The sequence below is a fragment of the Solenopsis invicta genome, chromosome 13 (assembly GCF_016802725.1).
Source record: "Solenopsis invicta isolate M01_SB chromosome 13, UNIL_Sinv_3.0, whole genome shotgun sequence".
NCBI classification, from domain to species: domain Eukaryota; kingdom Metazoa; phylum Arthropoda; class Insecta; order Hymenoptera; family Formicidae; genus Solenopsis; species Solenopsis invicta.
Genome location: NC_052676.1, coordinates 13,744,138 through 13,762,307, shown reverse-complemented (window position 1 = coordinate 13,762,307; position 18,170 = coordinate 13,744,138). Strand labels below are relative to the sequence as shown.

Here is an 18,170-nt window from a genome sequence, read left to right as displayed (position 1 = left end):
AGTAAGGCTCAATACACACAGGACGCGTCAACGCGTTATGGCTCTGGCAGACCAGCGCGATTTGCGACACGCGACGCGCGATTATCCAATAGGCGTTTACAATTTTTTGAAAAGACGTACGCCTATTGGATAATCGCGCGTCGCGTGTCGCAAATCGCGCTAGTCTGCCAGAGCCATTACGCGTGGCGGATAGCCAATCATTCTTTTACTTTCTTATTTCTTTCCATAAAAGCGAAAAAATGATTGGCTACCCCGCCACGGGTAACGCGTTGACGCGTGCTGTGTGCATTGAGCATAAAAATATCAGGAAACAGGCTTTCTACCGTTTGTTTTCTGTTCCTGAACTCCCTGAATTAGTGTGCACTTAAAATGAAATAGATATATATTTGAAAGTTAGTGATAGCAAGAATGAACGTTCCAGTGCAGTCTAGTGCAGGAATAGAAAACAAGCCTCTAGTAACTTGTGAAACGGAAATAGCCCTCCTAAGATGGTTGCCAAATCGTTAAGCGCCATTATTTGAACCTCTATCCTTGTGACCTTTTCACGAGATTTATATGTGGTAATATTGAAATTTTTAAGTTATACAAAACATAAAATTTTTAAGTTGTAAAAATATATATATGATTGTATAACTTAAAAATTTCATGTTATATGTACATACACATACATTACACAAATAATCAATTAATTTTAGAGGACAATGTATATTCTGTAAAAATAGCATGTATTGTACAGATGTATTGTACATTAATGCTACATACATCATAACTAAAAGTGAAAAAACTATCTCTATAAACATTTTAATATATATATAATAGAATATGCAAAAAGAATAAGTAAAGCCTGCCGCAGACGATACGTTTTTTCTTACGGGATTGCTTACGTGCTCCTATACTGGCAGTCTTACGTGCTCCCGTACTGGAAATGGGTAGCTTACGGGCTACGCTACTGGCTCGCGTACTGGATTTTCGTAATAGATCATGTCCTATTTTTCTTACGTGATTCTGTACTGGTTTATTGTGAAAGCCAATCAGGACACAGTCTGTATAGGTTATACTGGGTTATACCAGATTATACTGTCGAAGTGTTGTCAAAGTTCAAACGTGAATTCACTTCGCAAACATGACGTCGTGCAAAAATGAAAAGACTTCAAAATAGTCCAAAAAAAGTATTTTATGTTTAATAGAGGCCTACTAATAGGAACCATGTTTATATGCGATAAACACACCAAATTACCATAATAAGCACAGTAAAAGTAAGACATTAAAGAATGTATTGACTGTCGACTCCATAAACGTCGGCGATATTTATTTTGTTGTCGCAATTTTTCAATAATTAAAAATAATGCAATAGCAATTTTACGACAATGTACAACTGTTGCAATAATTTCATCCATCTCATCTATCTCATCCATATTTAAGCATGCCGCTTCTATGAAACAAATTTCAGTTACTCAGCCCGTACCAAAACTCACACCGTGTGAAGCCACGGCCAGTAGCACTGCCAGTACCATTGCCCGTACAGTAGCAAGTAAGAAAATCCAGTAAGAAAAAACGTATTGTCTGCGGCAGGCTTAATACTTACTTATGAAAAGTAACATTTTCAGTTTTTTTTTCTTGTAGAGTCGTGAGCTAAAAAGTTGCAACACATTTTTTTGATGGTTTTTGGAATATAAACTTGCTCATCAATCGGCGAACGTAATTGGTTGGATCCACAGGTAAGAACCAATTATGTTTGCTGTTTGATGAGCAAGTCTACATTCCAAAAATCATTGAAGAAAATATGTTGCAATCTTTTAGCTCACGACTGTACACCCAAGGATTTTGATTCTGTCCATAAAAAAATTTTTCAAACTGAGAAGTCACCACTTTCTACATATTTGCAGTTCATGATTAATGAAACAACTAAAGCTTATTGGTCGTTACGTTAATCATAAACTGTAAATATGTAGAAAGATAGCGACTTCTTAGTTTGGAAAATTTCCCCATGGACAGAATCAAAGTCCTTGGGTGTACAGTCGTAAGCTAAAAGGTTGCAACACATTTTCTTCGATGGTTTTTGGAATGTAGACTTGCTTATCGATCGGTGAACGTAATTGGTTGGATCCATAGGTAAGACTCAATTGCGTTCGCCGTTCGATGAACAAGTTTACATTACAAAAACCATCGAAGAAAATGTGTTGCAACCTTTTAGCTCACGACTGTACGTGAGCTTTATGTGTGTGTATGTTTATCATTAAGTGCACTTGAACGTATTGTATGCTGTTATCGCATTGGCTAAAGAGGATTAAACAGGGATCCGTATTGGTGCTGCCATTTTAGGTGCACGATCACGTGCATCCAATCACGTGGAACCCCGAGATGTCCAGACTCTCTACTTCTAGGGACTCTAGCCTGGAATTTTAGCCGTTTTAGCGTTATACGAAAAAGGCCGGCGTGGCCGCTCTCACGTTCCTCTCTGGTATAACAAACGTCCTCTTGAAATATATTATATGAAAAATGATTTTTTGATTCGAATTCATAGATGTTTCTTAGATCTTAAATATATTTTTGTCTTGTGTAGTATATGTTACCATACGCGAGACAAAAACAAATTTGAGATTCGAGATCTAAAAAAAGTCTATAAATTAAAATCTTTGTTTCGCATAAACACAAGTTAACTCTCTTACTCATTAAATAAATAATGAAAATATTTATTGCACACAAAATTTTAAAACTTTGCCTTAGAGTTGCGTCGACAAAATATATTTACTCTCGCCATTATATGTTAACATTTTCAGTCTTTAATAAAAATTATAATAAACAAAAACCATACAAATATAGGTTGTAAATAAAAAGTTTTGAAGTCAACTTTTATGCCACATTTATGTAATTAAAAATACCATTATGAATTGAGCGTTTGCCATATGTACGAGAGCAATAAAAAATATTTTAAAAAATACAAAAAATTGTAGGAACTTGAGGAGAAAAAGGTGTTATTCTGCACATATAAAAGTATTAATGCAAGATCATCAAAAAGTAAATATTTTAACAGATATTTTATTATATTTTATCCAGATTGTTCCATAAAATATCTTCTGAAATGTTTACTTTCAAATAATCTTATATTAAGAGGAAGGGTATCATTTTAAAAATACATTAAAAAGGTGATTTTCTTGAGATTTTTTAAAATGATAAAAACTTATCTTTTTAAAAACTTTCAGATTACTTTCGTGAACATTTTAAGAAAACATACAAAAATTTTTATTACAAAACAATTTTTGTAATAAGTTCATGAAAATTAAAAATGTTTTTGTTTCACGCAAAAATTGAGACCGCTAAAATGTATACAAAAACCATCTCTGGTAACAAGGCATAACAGCTGGTTATCAATAATTACATCTAAAAATCATTATTTTGTAATAACAATTTTTATATTTTTTTAAAATGTTTACAAAAATAGCCCCAAAGTTTTAAAAAAATTAGCTTTTTTATTTTTAAAAAATCTCAAAATCATTGTTTTAAATATTTCAAAGTAGATATCCTCATTTAAGATGAGAGACCATCTGAAAGTAAATATCTTGGAAGATATTCCATATTTTATGGCATATAATCTGGATTAAATTTGATAAAACATCTGCAAAAATATTCACTTTTTGATATAAATATAATATTTTATACGGAGAACAGTGATTGGTAATATATATATATATATATATATATATATATATATATATATATATATATAGTGTGTGTATATATATATATATATATATATGTATATATAGTATAACTAAACAAAAGAATCTAGAGTATATTATGAAATAGAGGACATGAATCCAAGTCGAAAAATACTGAGTCATTTTTTGATCTAAGCCTTCTGTTCCACGTTATACAATGTTAAACTTAGCGAATCAAGGCCCGTCTATAAAAGGAAAGTAGGAACGAACAATAGACAGGCGGAGCGGAACTGACAAACTACGTAGCGGGAGAACAACGATGAGCAGCAAAACAGCTGTAATCAAACACTCATTTTCTCTCTCTCTCTCTCCACCTTGTTTAAAAAAATCTTAAAGATCTTAAGATGTACAACTAAAATAAACGTTTTGGTGTTTTTGTAATAAATTTATCAATTCAATATGACTTAATTATTTATTTCCTTATAATTACAATAAATGTTCGAAGTGCTCCTCTTACTTTTTAATATTAATTCTAATTAATCTAATTAACAAAAAATCATTGTATGAAGGCAAGTTCTTCTATATATGTACACTGTGAAAAAATTTTTCGTGGTTCAAGTAAATATGTTGTTAAGACCATTCAAGCAAATTATTTACTTTACATAAATAAATATTACTTGTTTGTAGAAAATATTATTTCTTTAAAATATTATTCACTTCTTTAAAGTAATATTTATTTGTGTAAAGTAAATAATTTGCCTGAATAATCTTAATAACATATTTATTTAAACCTAATAACATATGGTTTGTTTGAGACCAACTTTACATTCAAGTGTAATTATCCATTAAACTACTTCTAATATCAACTTCAATAAGTTCTTATTTAAAGGCATAGTTCGCTGTTATCTCGATGAAACACTTCCTCAATGATTCGGAAAAGGTTCAATAACTCCGTGGCCTGCTCAATCTTCGAAATACAATCCGTGTAATTTTTTTCTTTGGGGAGCAATAAAATAAAAAATATTTATGCACACCAGCATCGAGACAGCTGACGAGATGATGGAATTAGTATTCCGCACTATTGAGAGAATTGATAATGCTCAAGTTCGAATAGCTACACAAAATGTACAGAAAAGAGCAAAAACGTGTATCGAAATAGAAGGAGCACACTTCGAACGTTTATTATAATTATAAGAAAATAATTAATTCACATTGAATTGATAAATTATTACAAAAACACCAAAATGTTTATTTTAGTTGTGTACAGTTTAGAATCTTTAAGATTTTTTTACACAAGATAGAGAGAGAAAGAGGGAGAGAGGGAGGGAGGGGAGAGAGAGAGAGAGTGTGTGTGTGTGTGTGTGTTTGATTACAGCTGTTTTGTTGCTCATCGTCGTTCTCCCGCCGCGTAGTTTGTCAGCTCCGCTCCGCTTGTCTATTGTCCATTCCTGCTTTCCTTCTATAGACAGGTGCTGATTCGCTAACTTTAACATAACAGAAGATTCAAATTAAAGAATGACTTAGAACTTTACGACTTGGATTCATGTCCTCTATCTTATCATATATTTCAGGTCCCTTTGTTTAATTACAGCCTGTGTGTGTATATATGTGTATATATGTGTGTGTATATATATATATATATATGTATGTATATATGTATCAATATCTCATGCATCACATTTGTGTCGTAACAGTTTCTTTATTTCTAAACGGTAGAAAATATTTTTACTTACGCAAGAGTGCAAAGAGGGACTGACGGAGCCTGCATGCGTTGCAATAATTAGATCCGCGTTCGCTGCGCGCAAGCGGAAGCCTACGCTTAGAAATGAAGTTTTTCTCTCTTTCATTGATAAATCCATTTTTGGCAAATACAACAAGTAATCATGATTCTTATAGCTTTCACAACGCGTCGAAAGGAGCCCGATCTTCGAGGATCCAAGTTTTTTGTTTATTTGAACTAAAAAATAAAAAATCTCAAGAAACAAAATTTAAAAAATTCCACAAACTTTTTTAATGAAGAGAAAAAAAATACTGTTCCTACTAAACAATTTATGAAAATCTAAAATTTGAAGAGAATCAAAAACATTTAGTCTACACAACACTAAATTCTAAGAATTTAAGAAATAACTGCAAAAATCTCAGACTAGAATTTTCTATAAAAAATCGTCTGAGATACAATAGCAGGAACTAAAAAGATTCATGCAACTTAAAAGACTTAATAAAGGCAGATTGGCAAACCAGAAGTCCGTGGCTCCTTACAGATCACGCTAAATATATATCGTACCTCCTAAAATCTTGAGAACGCGTTCTCATTTTGAGTTTAGCAAACCGTTATTTACAATATGCATGTGTACAGATTAAAATCGCTAATCGCCTTGCCTTAAACCACGAACTGGCTGGCTATTGAACCTAAATTCGCATTCATAAGGTCACGCTAGGAATCGCAGAGAGGACCGAAGATAACGCGCTTTTTTTTTCTTTCTTTTATGCATATAAGTCTTCTCCTCGTCTCCCCCATGCCCTCGTTTTGCGTATGTTCGAAGGGGCAACACGTACGATAACCTCGACAGTGTACCATTACATCACATTACATTACATTATATTTTGAGCTCCGATAATGCTTTTTTTAAGCTATGTGAACTGTATAGATAGAGACGTACTTTACATTAAAGCATAGGTCCATTTCACGTAATGGACGACGACGCGTTTTTTTTTTGTTATTTTCTTCTTGCACGCCTATGTACTGCACGCCTATGTACGTTGAGGATTAACGACTAAACAACGACGTCTGTTCTGCTTGTCTGCCAGCCCGTTCGATATGCTGCAGCAAGCTCAGAGTAAGCATCAGTTAATAACATCTGTGTAAGTGTAAGTAGCTCTGTCGGTTCGTCGCGAAGACCCCTTCGGCTTATTCTTTTCGATGACTTTTAGTGCAAAAAAGAGAACACAAGAGAATCATATATACTTGTCCGAAGATCCATCAAGCGTCAAGGACTGAAAATGACTAGAACTATTCACATTTCCAAAAGGTCAAAGACCAAAAGTTGAAAGAAGACTCTTCTGAAACCGCACTATCTTTGCGACGATCCAACGTTTACAATTCACCACAGTGCTGGATCCTTAAAAAATGAAGCCTTACGAACTGGTGACCCCCAGGACAAGTGGTCTTTTTGATAATCAAGAGAGTAATTACGCTGATTCTTCATTGAAGAATTTCTTTAATGTTAGTAAACATTGCATCTTATAAAAAAAATCAAATTTTCCAATTTGCAAAAGTATCAACGTCAGAAAATAATAAAAACATTGAGCCTTTGTGACTCAACAGAGCAATATAGTTGCTGACACACAAATAATGAAAGAAAAAGTGATTGATGTTGATGCAATCGATTCTTTGGGTATTTAGTAACGTTGCTTTAATTTATACAGAGTGTTGTAAAATTCAAGCATAAAGACACTAGCAGAAAAGTTTGCGAAACATAAAGCAATAAAAAGTACAATCTTATAATACTAAGTAATCATTTTTTAATGTTTTAAAGGTTTAAAATTCTGTTAAATCATGAGCTGCATTTAAAATTATTCATCCATGAATCAGATATATAATAGTATCAATATATAATTTTTAGCGATTATTAACATTATCGTACGCATAAATCTTCGATAGAGATAACTTTTTAATTACAGTCCATGATCAATCCAACTCTAAATTGTTGTATTTAAAAAACTGTTCTTCGAAAGAACAACCGCTTGTACTTTCATTACTCAGTTTTTCGCAACCTACTCATTCGGTGTTTTTAGCTCAAATTTTTTCTACACTCTGTACACGCGCTATACTCACGTAGGACGTAATCGCGCTATGTGCCCATGATATAACATATCTTATAACTCTAGCGAAAACGCGCATAGGTTGAGAATCATCGCCCCTTCTCTTTATGTACATATACACACCCCCTAATGCGATGAAAACATCATTGTTCACGAGCGATTGATTCAGCTCCTAATCATTCTTTTAAAGCGACGAGTCGGAACGTTCACAACGCGTACCTTACACTCTCACTCTTGTTTATTCTCTTTTTCTTTCATTTCTCTCAATTCTGTCAGTCATCTTCGGACAGCTCAAAGATAGCAGAGTGTAAAAAAGGATACTGTGAGTCCCTGCACGGCTGCTCGTATTCGTTAACTTTGTTTATACAAAAGGGTCTCCTAAATAAAGCTACGTAAATTCGAAGTATTGGACGCGTTACCGGAATGCATAGATTCGTTCTTTCCCTTATCTTTCTCTTTTTCTCCATCTTTTTTTCCAATAGCTTTCCTTAGAACGTATTTCCCGCTTTTCGCTTTCTTTTCTCTTTAAGAGCGAGGCGGAAGTGCTGGATACTCGCGTTTAATTCGTTTTGTTTATGTGAGATGCAATGCGCATCTGCCGTGGCAGTTTTTTCTTCATTTCTCTCTTTCTCTTATATCCATTTGTTTTTATTATTATTATTATTATTGTATGTCATGAATGTCCAACGTGATCAACACGAGCTAAAAAAAATATTAGCAATGAAAAAACGAGAAAAGCATTCTGAGTTGTTGCAAAAATTACTTCCAAGATTTCGAATTTTTTGATCCTCAAAACAGAGTTTGAAGATCTTAATTTCTTATCATCTTCAAACGTCAAAAATATAAAATTTTTAACGACTTATTTATATCTATTTTAAAAAAACTTGCCAAATTGTAAGAGTAATACTTGAAAACCCTATCATCTCATGGATTTTTTTATCTAGGAAACTTGCAACAACCCCAATGACTTGTGTGACTTGTCATTTAAATATGTCGTCGACTGAAAAAGAATATCCATGCGGAACAAGGTCGGAGACATAAATAAAACCCTGAAGCACATACACGCGCGCACAGAAGTCTTGAACGATGCACGATCCCCGGTCTGTCCCACTCGACGATCGACGCAAAACGTCGAAGACGCGGTTGATCGTTACTGACGGTGGTTATCCCCGAGCGATGGGTAAGTCCGCGAGGTATCCGGCTCACTCCTCCTCAATAGATTGTACTCTTAGAAGTTGACTAGGGCTTAAAGCGGCTGCTAGCTTGAGTCGCTCGAGGTGGACGCGCGCGGCTGACGCTTGCCACGCCTTCGGGGGTGCGAGTGGTCCTAGCTGCTGGTAGACGCGATAGGGCTGACCGGGCTGAGAGGGCTACGTGCCGAGTCTCTCAAGACACCAGTCAATGTTACTACCAATTTACGGCTGCCAGCGTGGTCACGGTGTTCGCCTAACCAAATGCCTTGCCACGTGCCCAGCGCCAGTTTTCCGTCGGTAATTGGGATGCTCAGCGATGAGCCCAGAAAACAGGCCTTCACATGCGCCGGCTGTGAAACATTAAAGATATTTAGTATTATCTGATATGCTGATGGTCACTGATCTTTCTGCTATCAAATAATAAAATGTGTTTCAGTAAAATCCCACAAATCTATCGTTGCTTATGATGCTGTATGTATATTTTTTTTCAACGATTTTTAATTAAAGCAACACGTAGGCAACAATATATACATGTATTGCCAGCTGTTTAAAATCAAAGTTATTTCGTATTATCGACAGTATGGTTCTATTGATATTATAGTAACATAATGGCACAAATTTTGACGATGATGATTTGAATGTTACTAGTAAGTTGCTATCCTAAGTTATCGTATCGTAATGGCAACAATTTACCAACCAACTTTACAGTGTCAACAACAGTTACTTCATTCTGGCAGCAATATACAGTCAGTTCTACAAAAAAATGTACGACCTTTATTTAAGATAATTGAGCCACTTCTTTTATAATATTGAAAAGCTTGAAGCATACTCTTTTGCATAATATATGCTTTATTGCCATTCCGAGCGTTATCTATTGTTAAAATAAAAATTTTTTAAATGAATGCAAAGCGTTACAAAACAATATTTTTAGTTTTGCATTAAAAAAAACTAAAATTATCGTATGTTTAGGCTTCAATATGGCTCAAAAAATCAAACTTATTTGTTCAGAAGTAAGGTACCCGATAAATGCGTAAATAAAATTGATAATGTAAATATGTATTTTATAGCAAAATAAGGTTTACTCGAAGAATCTATTGGAGCTTTGCCCCTCCCCCGCCCAAGCATTCACTTTCTACGTAAAGCAACAATTTAATACATTCATTTATCATTAAAATCACAAATGATACATTTACAGAAGAAAGGAGGATGGAGTACTTTGCTTCGTAGAAAGTTGCAAACCCATATAAAATAGTACACCCCCTCCTGCTTAGTTAAAATAAACGTTAAAAGAAACATTATATTGTTAAAGTTTTGTTAATAACTTTTTAACAAATTATGAGCGCCGGTTAAAATCTGAAGGTCACAACATATGTCAAGGTCAAGATGATCGGAGCTAGTTCCCCTATAGTAAATAATTACTCAAGATTCTGTAATTCTTAATGATAGTATCGGTATCGTTACAATAGTCGTTGCGCAGCTTTTTTTATCATATATAATATCTGCGCAATGACAATATAACGATACTGATACTATCGATAAGGAGTTACAGAAGAGTCGCGCTGCTAGATGATCAACTCCACTTTGAACTGCCTTCTGGCATTGACGATATTGTGTATACCTTCTTCTTTAACGACCTATGAATTTCCGGCTCAAGTATAGTCGCAGTATCACGATGTGTGTACCTTAGTGGAAAACAACTTTTTTTCTTTTTATCCTGTAAGCAATGCTATAAAATAGAGAGACTATGGCTACGATTCACTTGATGCTATAAATGCTTCAAAGTATTCTTTGGTTGAATCAATTTGTAAAATTCTTTCTTTCGATTGATTAATTAAACGCTTCGAAGCATTAATAGCGTCAAGTAAACCGCAGCCTACAAGGAGAGTGGAGCGAATAGTGTGCTGTTTGGTTCTGTCATTTTTAATTTTTCGGATCATTTCCGCTATTTGTATATGTACATTTCTGATAACGTGTTTTAGTAGCCGAACTAGTGTGCACTCAGTGCGCATTAAATGCAGAAATTCGGCACGAGCTCTAATAAACGCTCTCGATTTTAGTACAAAATGCTTTGAATGTGTCCCATTGCTGCCCAATAAAAAACGGTATGAATACCTTGCTTATTGTCAAAAATTGTCCTAAAAATGGCAAACTTCCAGTGAATTTGCTCCACTCTCTTTGCAGTCTTTCTATCGTAAAACAAACTTGAGCGCTGCCATGTGGCAAATTGTTTCCGATCACTTATGAAAATCTGGTATAAACTTTTGCAATCATTCAATAACTATAATTTCTATATTTAAAAAAATACATTTTTGCTTCTAAAAATTGTTTACTTTTTTTACATTACATTTTAAATCAAAGAATTCTTTTTTAAATTAAAAAATTCATAATCAACGAGAATTAAATTAGAGCAAAACAATTATTATAGTCGCACTGGATGTAAATGCAAATTTATCAATTCTAATTATTACATAACATAAATAGCTCAGACATTCTATGATATTCCATTCAACATATCCACTTTTGCATTAAAGTTGACTTCATGTTAAGTCAAAACGGTTGCTACGTTTACATTTCACCAATAATCGGGTTTAGTAACATCCATAGTTATAAAACTGATCAATTATAGTCATTCCATTCTTTAGAGAATACTTATAATTGATTAATTTTATAAGGTTGATGTTATAACTACGGCGTTATAACATCAACGTTATAAAATTAACCAATTATAAGTATTCAGTTATAAATCAGACCGTATGAACGTAGTTATTTATGTTGTGTAATAATTAGAATTGTTTACACGGTTCGATTTATGCCAAAGTTATAACATCAATCTTATAAAATTAACCAATAACAATTTTTTCATTTTTTCAGAGGAATATTTATAATTCAGTAGTCAGTAACATAACATCGAACACCGATGTTATAACTGAGGTGTAAATTGAGACGTATAAACGTAGTAATTGATAAATTCACATTTATATACAGCGACTTGTTTATTTTTTCTCTAATTTAATTTTTATTTGATTTGGAATTTCACCAAGTCTTCAGTGTCATTGTTATAATTTTAAAAAATTTATATTAATAAAAATAATGTTATATACTCACAAAAATATTTCTTTCAATGTATAAATGTTTTCTTAAATCTAACAAATGTTTCTTTTACTTAAAAAAATACGTGCAAAGAAATGTATTTTTTATTTTAATAAATATTTTTCTCACAATCAAAGTAATAAGCATTCGCGCTTTTCCGCTTTACTGTATGTTGTGTACACACCTTATTTGACTTGTCGTTTTCGATTTGTCACACACATTTTTAAAGCTTATACATATGTATTTTTTATTATTAGTTGCGAATTGGACTAATTACATTAAATTTTATTTCTTTATTAGTATTTCAAATAGTCTTAATTTGTGAACTAACTCCACAATACATTCTGTACTAAAATAAAATAGCATAAATATAAGTATTTATTTCTTTTTTAGAATATTAAAAATTTAATGTATGTGTGTATATATACATATATACATGTATGCATGTGTGTGCGTGTGTGTGTGTATAAAAGTTTATTTAAATTCATTAACATCAAAAACTTGTATGAAAATTTATTTTTCCAATTGTCAAGGCATTATATTAGATTTTGAATTTTGAATTTCTGACATCAAATTTGAATTAAATGAATTCAAAAACTCGCTCTCTTCTAACAAATCTTTAAACAATTTATTAATTTTTAATATTGGCATTAGAGAATGTAGAGGAATAGAAGATGGAATAATAATCAGAAAGAATGTCATGTTTTGAATACAATGAAAAGAATACAAAAAACTATAATGAATCTTACTTGAAGAAAAGTTGTAAGATGCATCCTCTAAAGTTTAATGAAAGATGCAAAATTAATTAACCTTTAAAGAACTTAAGCATACTTGCTTTTATTGGAAGATATAACTTATCTTCCAAACAAAAAGATCAGAAAGGAGCTTTCTTAATAACCCATAAAACGAAAATGAATTCCTAATGTGTACCCTTGCAGATTTATTAAGCACCATTATTTTAAAACTTTGCAGTAATGCATACTTCAAATAAATTTTAATACTAAAGTATTGCATTACTTTCTTGATTCATGTATATTAATTATGATTAGTTATGAATCAAATTGTCATTCTATGTAACATATTTCATTTTAGAGTTATATAAATAAAAGAATGTTATATAAATAAAATTATCTATTCCCCTCAATTATACTTATAGTACAGATTAAGTAAAATATCAAAACAAATTTTTATTTTACTTTTTTTCTAAAAAATTGCTCTATAACAGGCTGCAGACAATTCTATATTCTAATTATGAATATCATAATTACAGCACAAGTTTTTCAACATTTTAGTTATAATTTTGTTGAATAATAAATTATTTATTGAAGTCACTAAATGGTTTGTCCCATTTTAAGTATAACAATAGAATTCTTGTCATATGCTTCTTTCTGATCTTCTTACTTCTTTGTATATTTCTTTTGCTTCATAAAAAAATATTCTGCAAAAATTTTTATGTAAATCAATTTGTATGACCTGGTAAAACGTATCAAAGTATGCAACATTATTAAAACATATTTAAGATAAAAAGATAATTTATTTTAACATATATGATTATTTAACAAATTATTATAAACAAGGTGTTTTAAATAGAGATTATTCACTGTATGATAAAGAGAATGACACTGAAAGTATATTATTTTTCCAAAATAAATTTATTTAAAAAAAATATCTTTGAAAACATCAAACTTACCATGTCATCAGGTCCTTCACAGCTATGCCTGTACTCCAAGCCTTCAGGAACTATTTTGTTAAGCATCATTTCCATATCGTCTCTCACATCTGGATCCCAACTTTCGTTTAACGCTAAACTAGCTGAGGTATGGAGAACTATGGGAAAAAATGAATTTAATGTTTATTATTTTGTAAAGAAATTGCTCAATTGCTCTTTTTTATAATAAATGTACATGCTCCTAAGTATAGCACATATTGGCAATGGAAATAAAACTAGATACTAATCTGTTGACATATGAAGCCAAATGTAAATCAAGCTGTTAGTAATAGGTTAATGACACTCACTCTGGATATGGCAGAGACCAATGGAAAACTGACAGAGCTCAGGCACCTGCCTGAGGATCTCCTCAGTGACGAGGTGAACGCCCCGATGTTGTGGCCTGAGATTAATTTTGGTCTGGAACCAGCCGGAGCCGATCTGGATGCCACGATTAGAGGAGGCCATGGCCGCACAGAGTTAAATGGTGCGGAGGCGGATAGAAGAGGGAGGAAAAGATGCGAAACGGTTTCTTCTAGGCACGCTGATCGTCGGTGAAACAACGCCGGTAAGTTATTCCAAATGGCCGATATGGAATCTCATTTGGCGACGGTTACGGATAATTCGTCGCGTGCGCCGCGATCTAATCTGGCGAGCACTGTCGAGCGCTCGAGCCGCAAAAGGTTAGGTTAGGTTAGGGATGTGTGTGAGAGTGAGAGAAATGTGGAAGAACGGACGGAGAAAGCGCGAAAGAGAGGGAGAAGAGAAAATGGGATAGAAGGGAGGGGTAATGATTCGGCCGCTCGGCGCAGCGCACGCGATAGACGGTACACGTACACGCACACACACGTAGTCACACGTAGTGCACGCACTCACCGCGCAAGTAGGCAGCAAGCAGGCAGGCAGGCAGGCAGACAGGCAGGTAGGCAGGCAGGTAGGTAGGCAAGTGCGGACGATTGTACGCATGTAGGCACGCACGTATTTACGCACACACGTGTACGCGCGTGTTCCGTTATTACCGCGACACCATTCACTTACACGCAGCGTTTGACAGCACGGCAACAGATGGTCAACGGACGGTACGCTCAGAGTACAGCATCACGAGATTGTGTGAACAGATTTTTTTAGCTCGAGAGGGGCGGACGGCGTACGGCGTGGAACGGCAACCGCGTGTGCCGTGCCTGCCGTGCGCTGGCCCTAGGCGAGCGATTGCAAATGGCGGCGGGCGTCTATACGACACCGCGATCGCAGCGGAGACATTTCGCGCATGGGCGCGCACCTGCGTGTAGCTTGAAGGTTGTTCTGCAATGAGTTGCGAACGCTCCGTCGGCAGTTGCAAAGAATGGCGCTATTTCTGAGGAGGCAGGAAGATGTCGCGATTGCCAAACGAGAGTTGGCGACCTTTTAATTTTGGCGATCGCACCACCTTAACCACCTCCGCGCTGCCAGCTGTCGGACTAACAGATATAACAATTTTGAAGGTGCCATTCGTTTGCTAGTCGTTTGCTAGTGTTTGCATGTTTTTTTGTTTTGTTTGCATATTAATTAGTTTAAACAAAAAATCGAAATTAAAATTTGGACAAATTTGGACAAGTAAAAAGCTGTTTTAGCCTTTACCTCGTGATTTCCTGAATAATTCAGTGTCGAATCGTTTGCTAGTCGTTTGCTAGTTCCAAATATATAAGTATTATTCTAATTATATCGATAAATAATGTAATAATTCATTTATTAATAAATGGGATTTCTATAGTAACTTTAGCCCTAGTAACTTTCTAGGTGACTCGATGCGCATGCGCTAGTTTTATCCCCAGTAAAATCTGTGGGTGGCATACCTGTACAACTGCATGAGAATCCGGTGTGATTGTACTATCTTTTTCAAAATTATTATATCTGTTAGTCCGACAGCTGGGGTCACAGAGGTTATCTTTTTAAACTTTAAATTCAGATGGTGAATATACAGTGGAATTACAAGTGCGGACGTGTTTTCCGTTTCTGAATATTTTTTGAAGCCGCCGATTGCATCACAATCGGCAATCGTTTTTGTGATACACTTTTTGATTTTCTCATACACAAGTAGCCTTTAAAGTATGTATCGTCCTTACGTTTCGTTTGAGGGATGGGTATTAAAAATGACGAACTGAACTGGTCAAAGTAGAGGTATGGGATGTTGTAGGTCGTGGGAGACGCGGGCGAAAGAGGATCTGAAAATAGACAATGTTTCGACTAACGCGGAGAACGCTGTGAAGAAACCCGCTCTGGATGCTGAGTTCTTCGATGTTTATAAAAATACTAATGGTGTCGTCATCGTCATTGAACCAATTGAGCTGTCAACTGAGTAAGATTATTATATTGAAGAATTGTATTGTAAGCATTATTTATTTACAAATGTTTAATAAAAAAAACACTTGTTTTTAGCTTAAATGAACTGAAAGATAAAGAGTATTATCGTACAAAAGTGAAGGGCAAATTTTTATATGAAAAGGAATTTTTGATAGGACCTAAAAGCCTTATTCTCAATGGCGAAGCCATTAATGAAAAAGGAGGTGGAATATTTTCTCCTAAAGCAGGCTCAGGATATTACGTAATTACGCCTTTCAGATTGGAGGATCGTGAGTAATTACACAAATGTTTTTACTAACAGCTAATTGTGAAAAGAAATTTTGAAAGAATAAAGATTGTAATATTTTTATATTTTTTGATTTATTAAAGAATTAATTTAGGATTATTTCTTGATGTTAGCATTACTGTCATGGTGAATCGTGGATGGATTCCTAGAAGTGATCGTTCAACGTTTAAAATGGAAAAGAAGATTACAGATCCCATAGAAATTATTGGCATTATCAGAGCAACAAAAAAGCGACCTCCATTTGTACCTGACAATGCTCCTGGGAAAGGTGTATGGCATTTCAGGTAATAATGCATAATTTACTTATTTGCAAGATTGGATATGTTAATATATTTATTTTGCTTATTATAACTTTGCTTATTATAACTTTGCTTATTTATTTTTATGTAAACCAAAGTTAATGGTTTATAAAATTTAATTACATTGAAAGTTACATAAACAAAAAATAATTTAGTTAAAAGTTGTGTTAACATTAAATTAAAAATTAATATTTAAAAGTATTATTAAATCAGAACGTTGTAATTTAAAAAAATTGAATTACTCTAAATAACATAACAATTACAATAGTACTAAATAAATTGAATATTGTTTAATTGTTTGTAAATTAAATTTATGTGAAAATGATGTAAAAATAATTTTAATATCGATTTTTTTCTTTACACAAGTAAATTCCTAATTTGGGAAAAAATAAGTTTATATATGTTTCAATGCTTATTAAGTTAAAGTTTATGTGTTTTAAAAATAACTAATTGAGGTTAAAAATTAACTTTTAAACTTCAATATTTAATACAAATTGAAACAAGAATGCCTTCTACGGTCGCAGCTAGGTCTTTGTGCTTGTATTGTTTGTGTGATTTTATATACTTTCCTCAAATTTAATGAACTGCGTGCCGAATTAATTTTCAGTCATAACACAATTCTAAATTGAACATTAAGTAATATCACGTATTATTAAATATTAATCCTTTTCCCTTCTGAAAAAACTAAAGAAATTATTGCGAAAAATAACATCTCATGATGATATTTCTCGCAATAATCGATTATGAGTTAGAACCCTTTCCAAGGCAGTGTGACTATAAAGTAGTAGAGACATATTTTGATCGTTACTGTATCAATACAAATAATTTGGCATGCAGTTCATTGAATTTGAGGAAAGTATATAAAATCACACAAACAATACAAGCACGAAGACCTAGCTGCGACTGTAGAAGGCATTCTTGTTTCAATTTGTATTGATACAGCAACGGTCAAAATATCTCTCTACTACTTTGTTATTTAACTTTTTAATTAAATTTCTAACTTTTTAACTAATTGGTTATTACTCAACTTTGTTTATTTATGTATGCTAAAATTAAAGAACTGTAAGAATTGTAACAAATGTGTTCTATTACACAAAAATTCAAGCATATATGTGTTTGTTTCAGAGATTTAGATGCAATGGCAAAGCAGAAGCATTACCTGTGTGCATAGAATTATTAGCCGGATCTGGCGCACCTCAAGGTCCGGTCGGAGGACAGACAAAAGTAACTTTAAGGAACGAACATTCAAATTATATGATCACCTGGTATTCGTTGTCTGCCTACGAGCTACATGTGATTTCAACAATTTGTACAAAAATTACCTCTTCTTTAAATGCATAGATGTTCACCCGATATACATATAATGATATACATACCGAAAAAAATATGTAAAAAAAGAATGTAAATATATGTACATTGTCATAAAAAAATTTTTTATTATGATTACACGTTATATTTTTTATATTTCATTTTTTTACATACATCTTTATGGAAATGAAACAATGTTGACTTATGCGAATCAACACGTACAAAACTGAAAAAATAAATGTAATTTGTAGAATTCTTTATTCCAATGTAAATGTGACAACTGTAAATGTATTCTTTATATGAGAAATATCGTTTAATTGTTTTCCTGAGGAATAAAACTTATTGTTAGATCTTTTCGCCTTTCTCTATCATTAAAAAGATCCTAAATACCGATAGCATTATAGTATAATCGATAGAATTCTATGATATAACAATTTGTATATCCATAATTATGTCACATATTAT

The 18,170-nt window shown here is 33.3% G+C and overlaps 2 protein-coding genes across 3 annotated transcripts; one reads left to right on the top strand and one right to left on the bottom strand.

The window, feature by feature from the left end:
- Positions 1-6,403: 6,403 nt before the first annotated feature.
- LOC105202624 (UPF0047 protein YjbQ) lies at positions 6,404-14,697 on the bottom strand. 2 transcript variants are annotated; one of them, XR_851105.3, is made up of 4 exons: positions 13,781-14,697; positions 13,455-13,591; positions 8,544-9,024; positions 6,404-8,183 (listed from the first exon to the last, which is right to left on the bottom strand). XR_851105.3 is itself a non-coding variant. In XM_011171209.3 (3 exons), the coding sequence occupies exons 1-3, from the start codon at positions 13,938-13,940 to the stop codon at positions 8,809-8,811; spliced, it is 513 nt and encodes a 170-aa protein (XP_011169511.1). In that variant the 5' UTR covers positions 13,941-14,697; the 3' UTR covers positions 6,404-8,808. The 2 variants fall into 2 exon arrangements, 1 of the variants encoding a protein (XP_011169511.1); XM_011171209.3 differs by having other exon boundaries at positions 6,404-9,024.
- A 26-nt stretch (positions 14,698-14,723) lies between these two features.
- On the top strand, positions 14,724-18,059 carry LOC105202623 (surfeit locus protein 1). Its single transcript, XM_039456384.1, is given in 7 exon segments — positions 14,724-14,953; positions 15,249-15,807; positions 15,888-16,085; positions 16,212-16,382; positions 17,523-17,542; positions 17,545-17,677; positions 17,679-18,059. Coding segments are annotated over 6 exon segments (750 nt in total). The 5' UTR covers positions 14,724-14,953; positions 15,249-15,631; the 3' UTR covers positions 17,731-18,059.
- Positions 18,060-18,170: the final 111 nt, after the last annotated feature.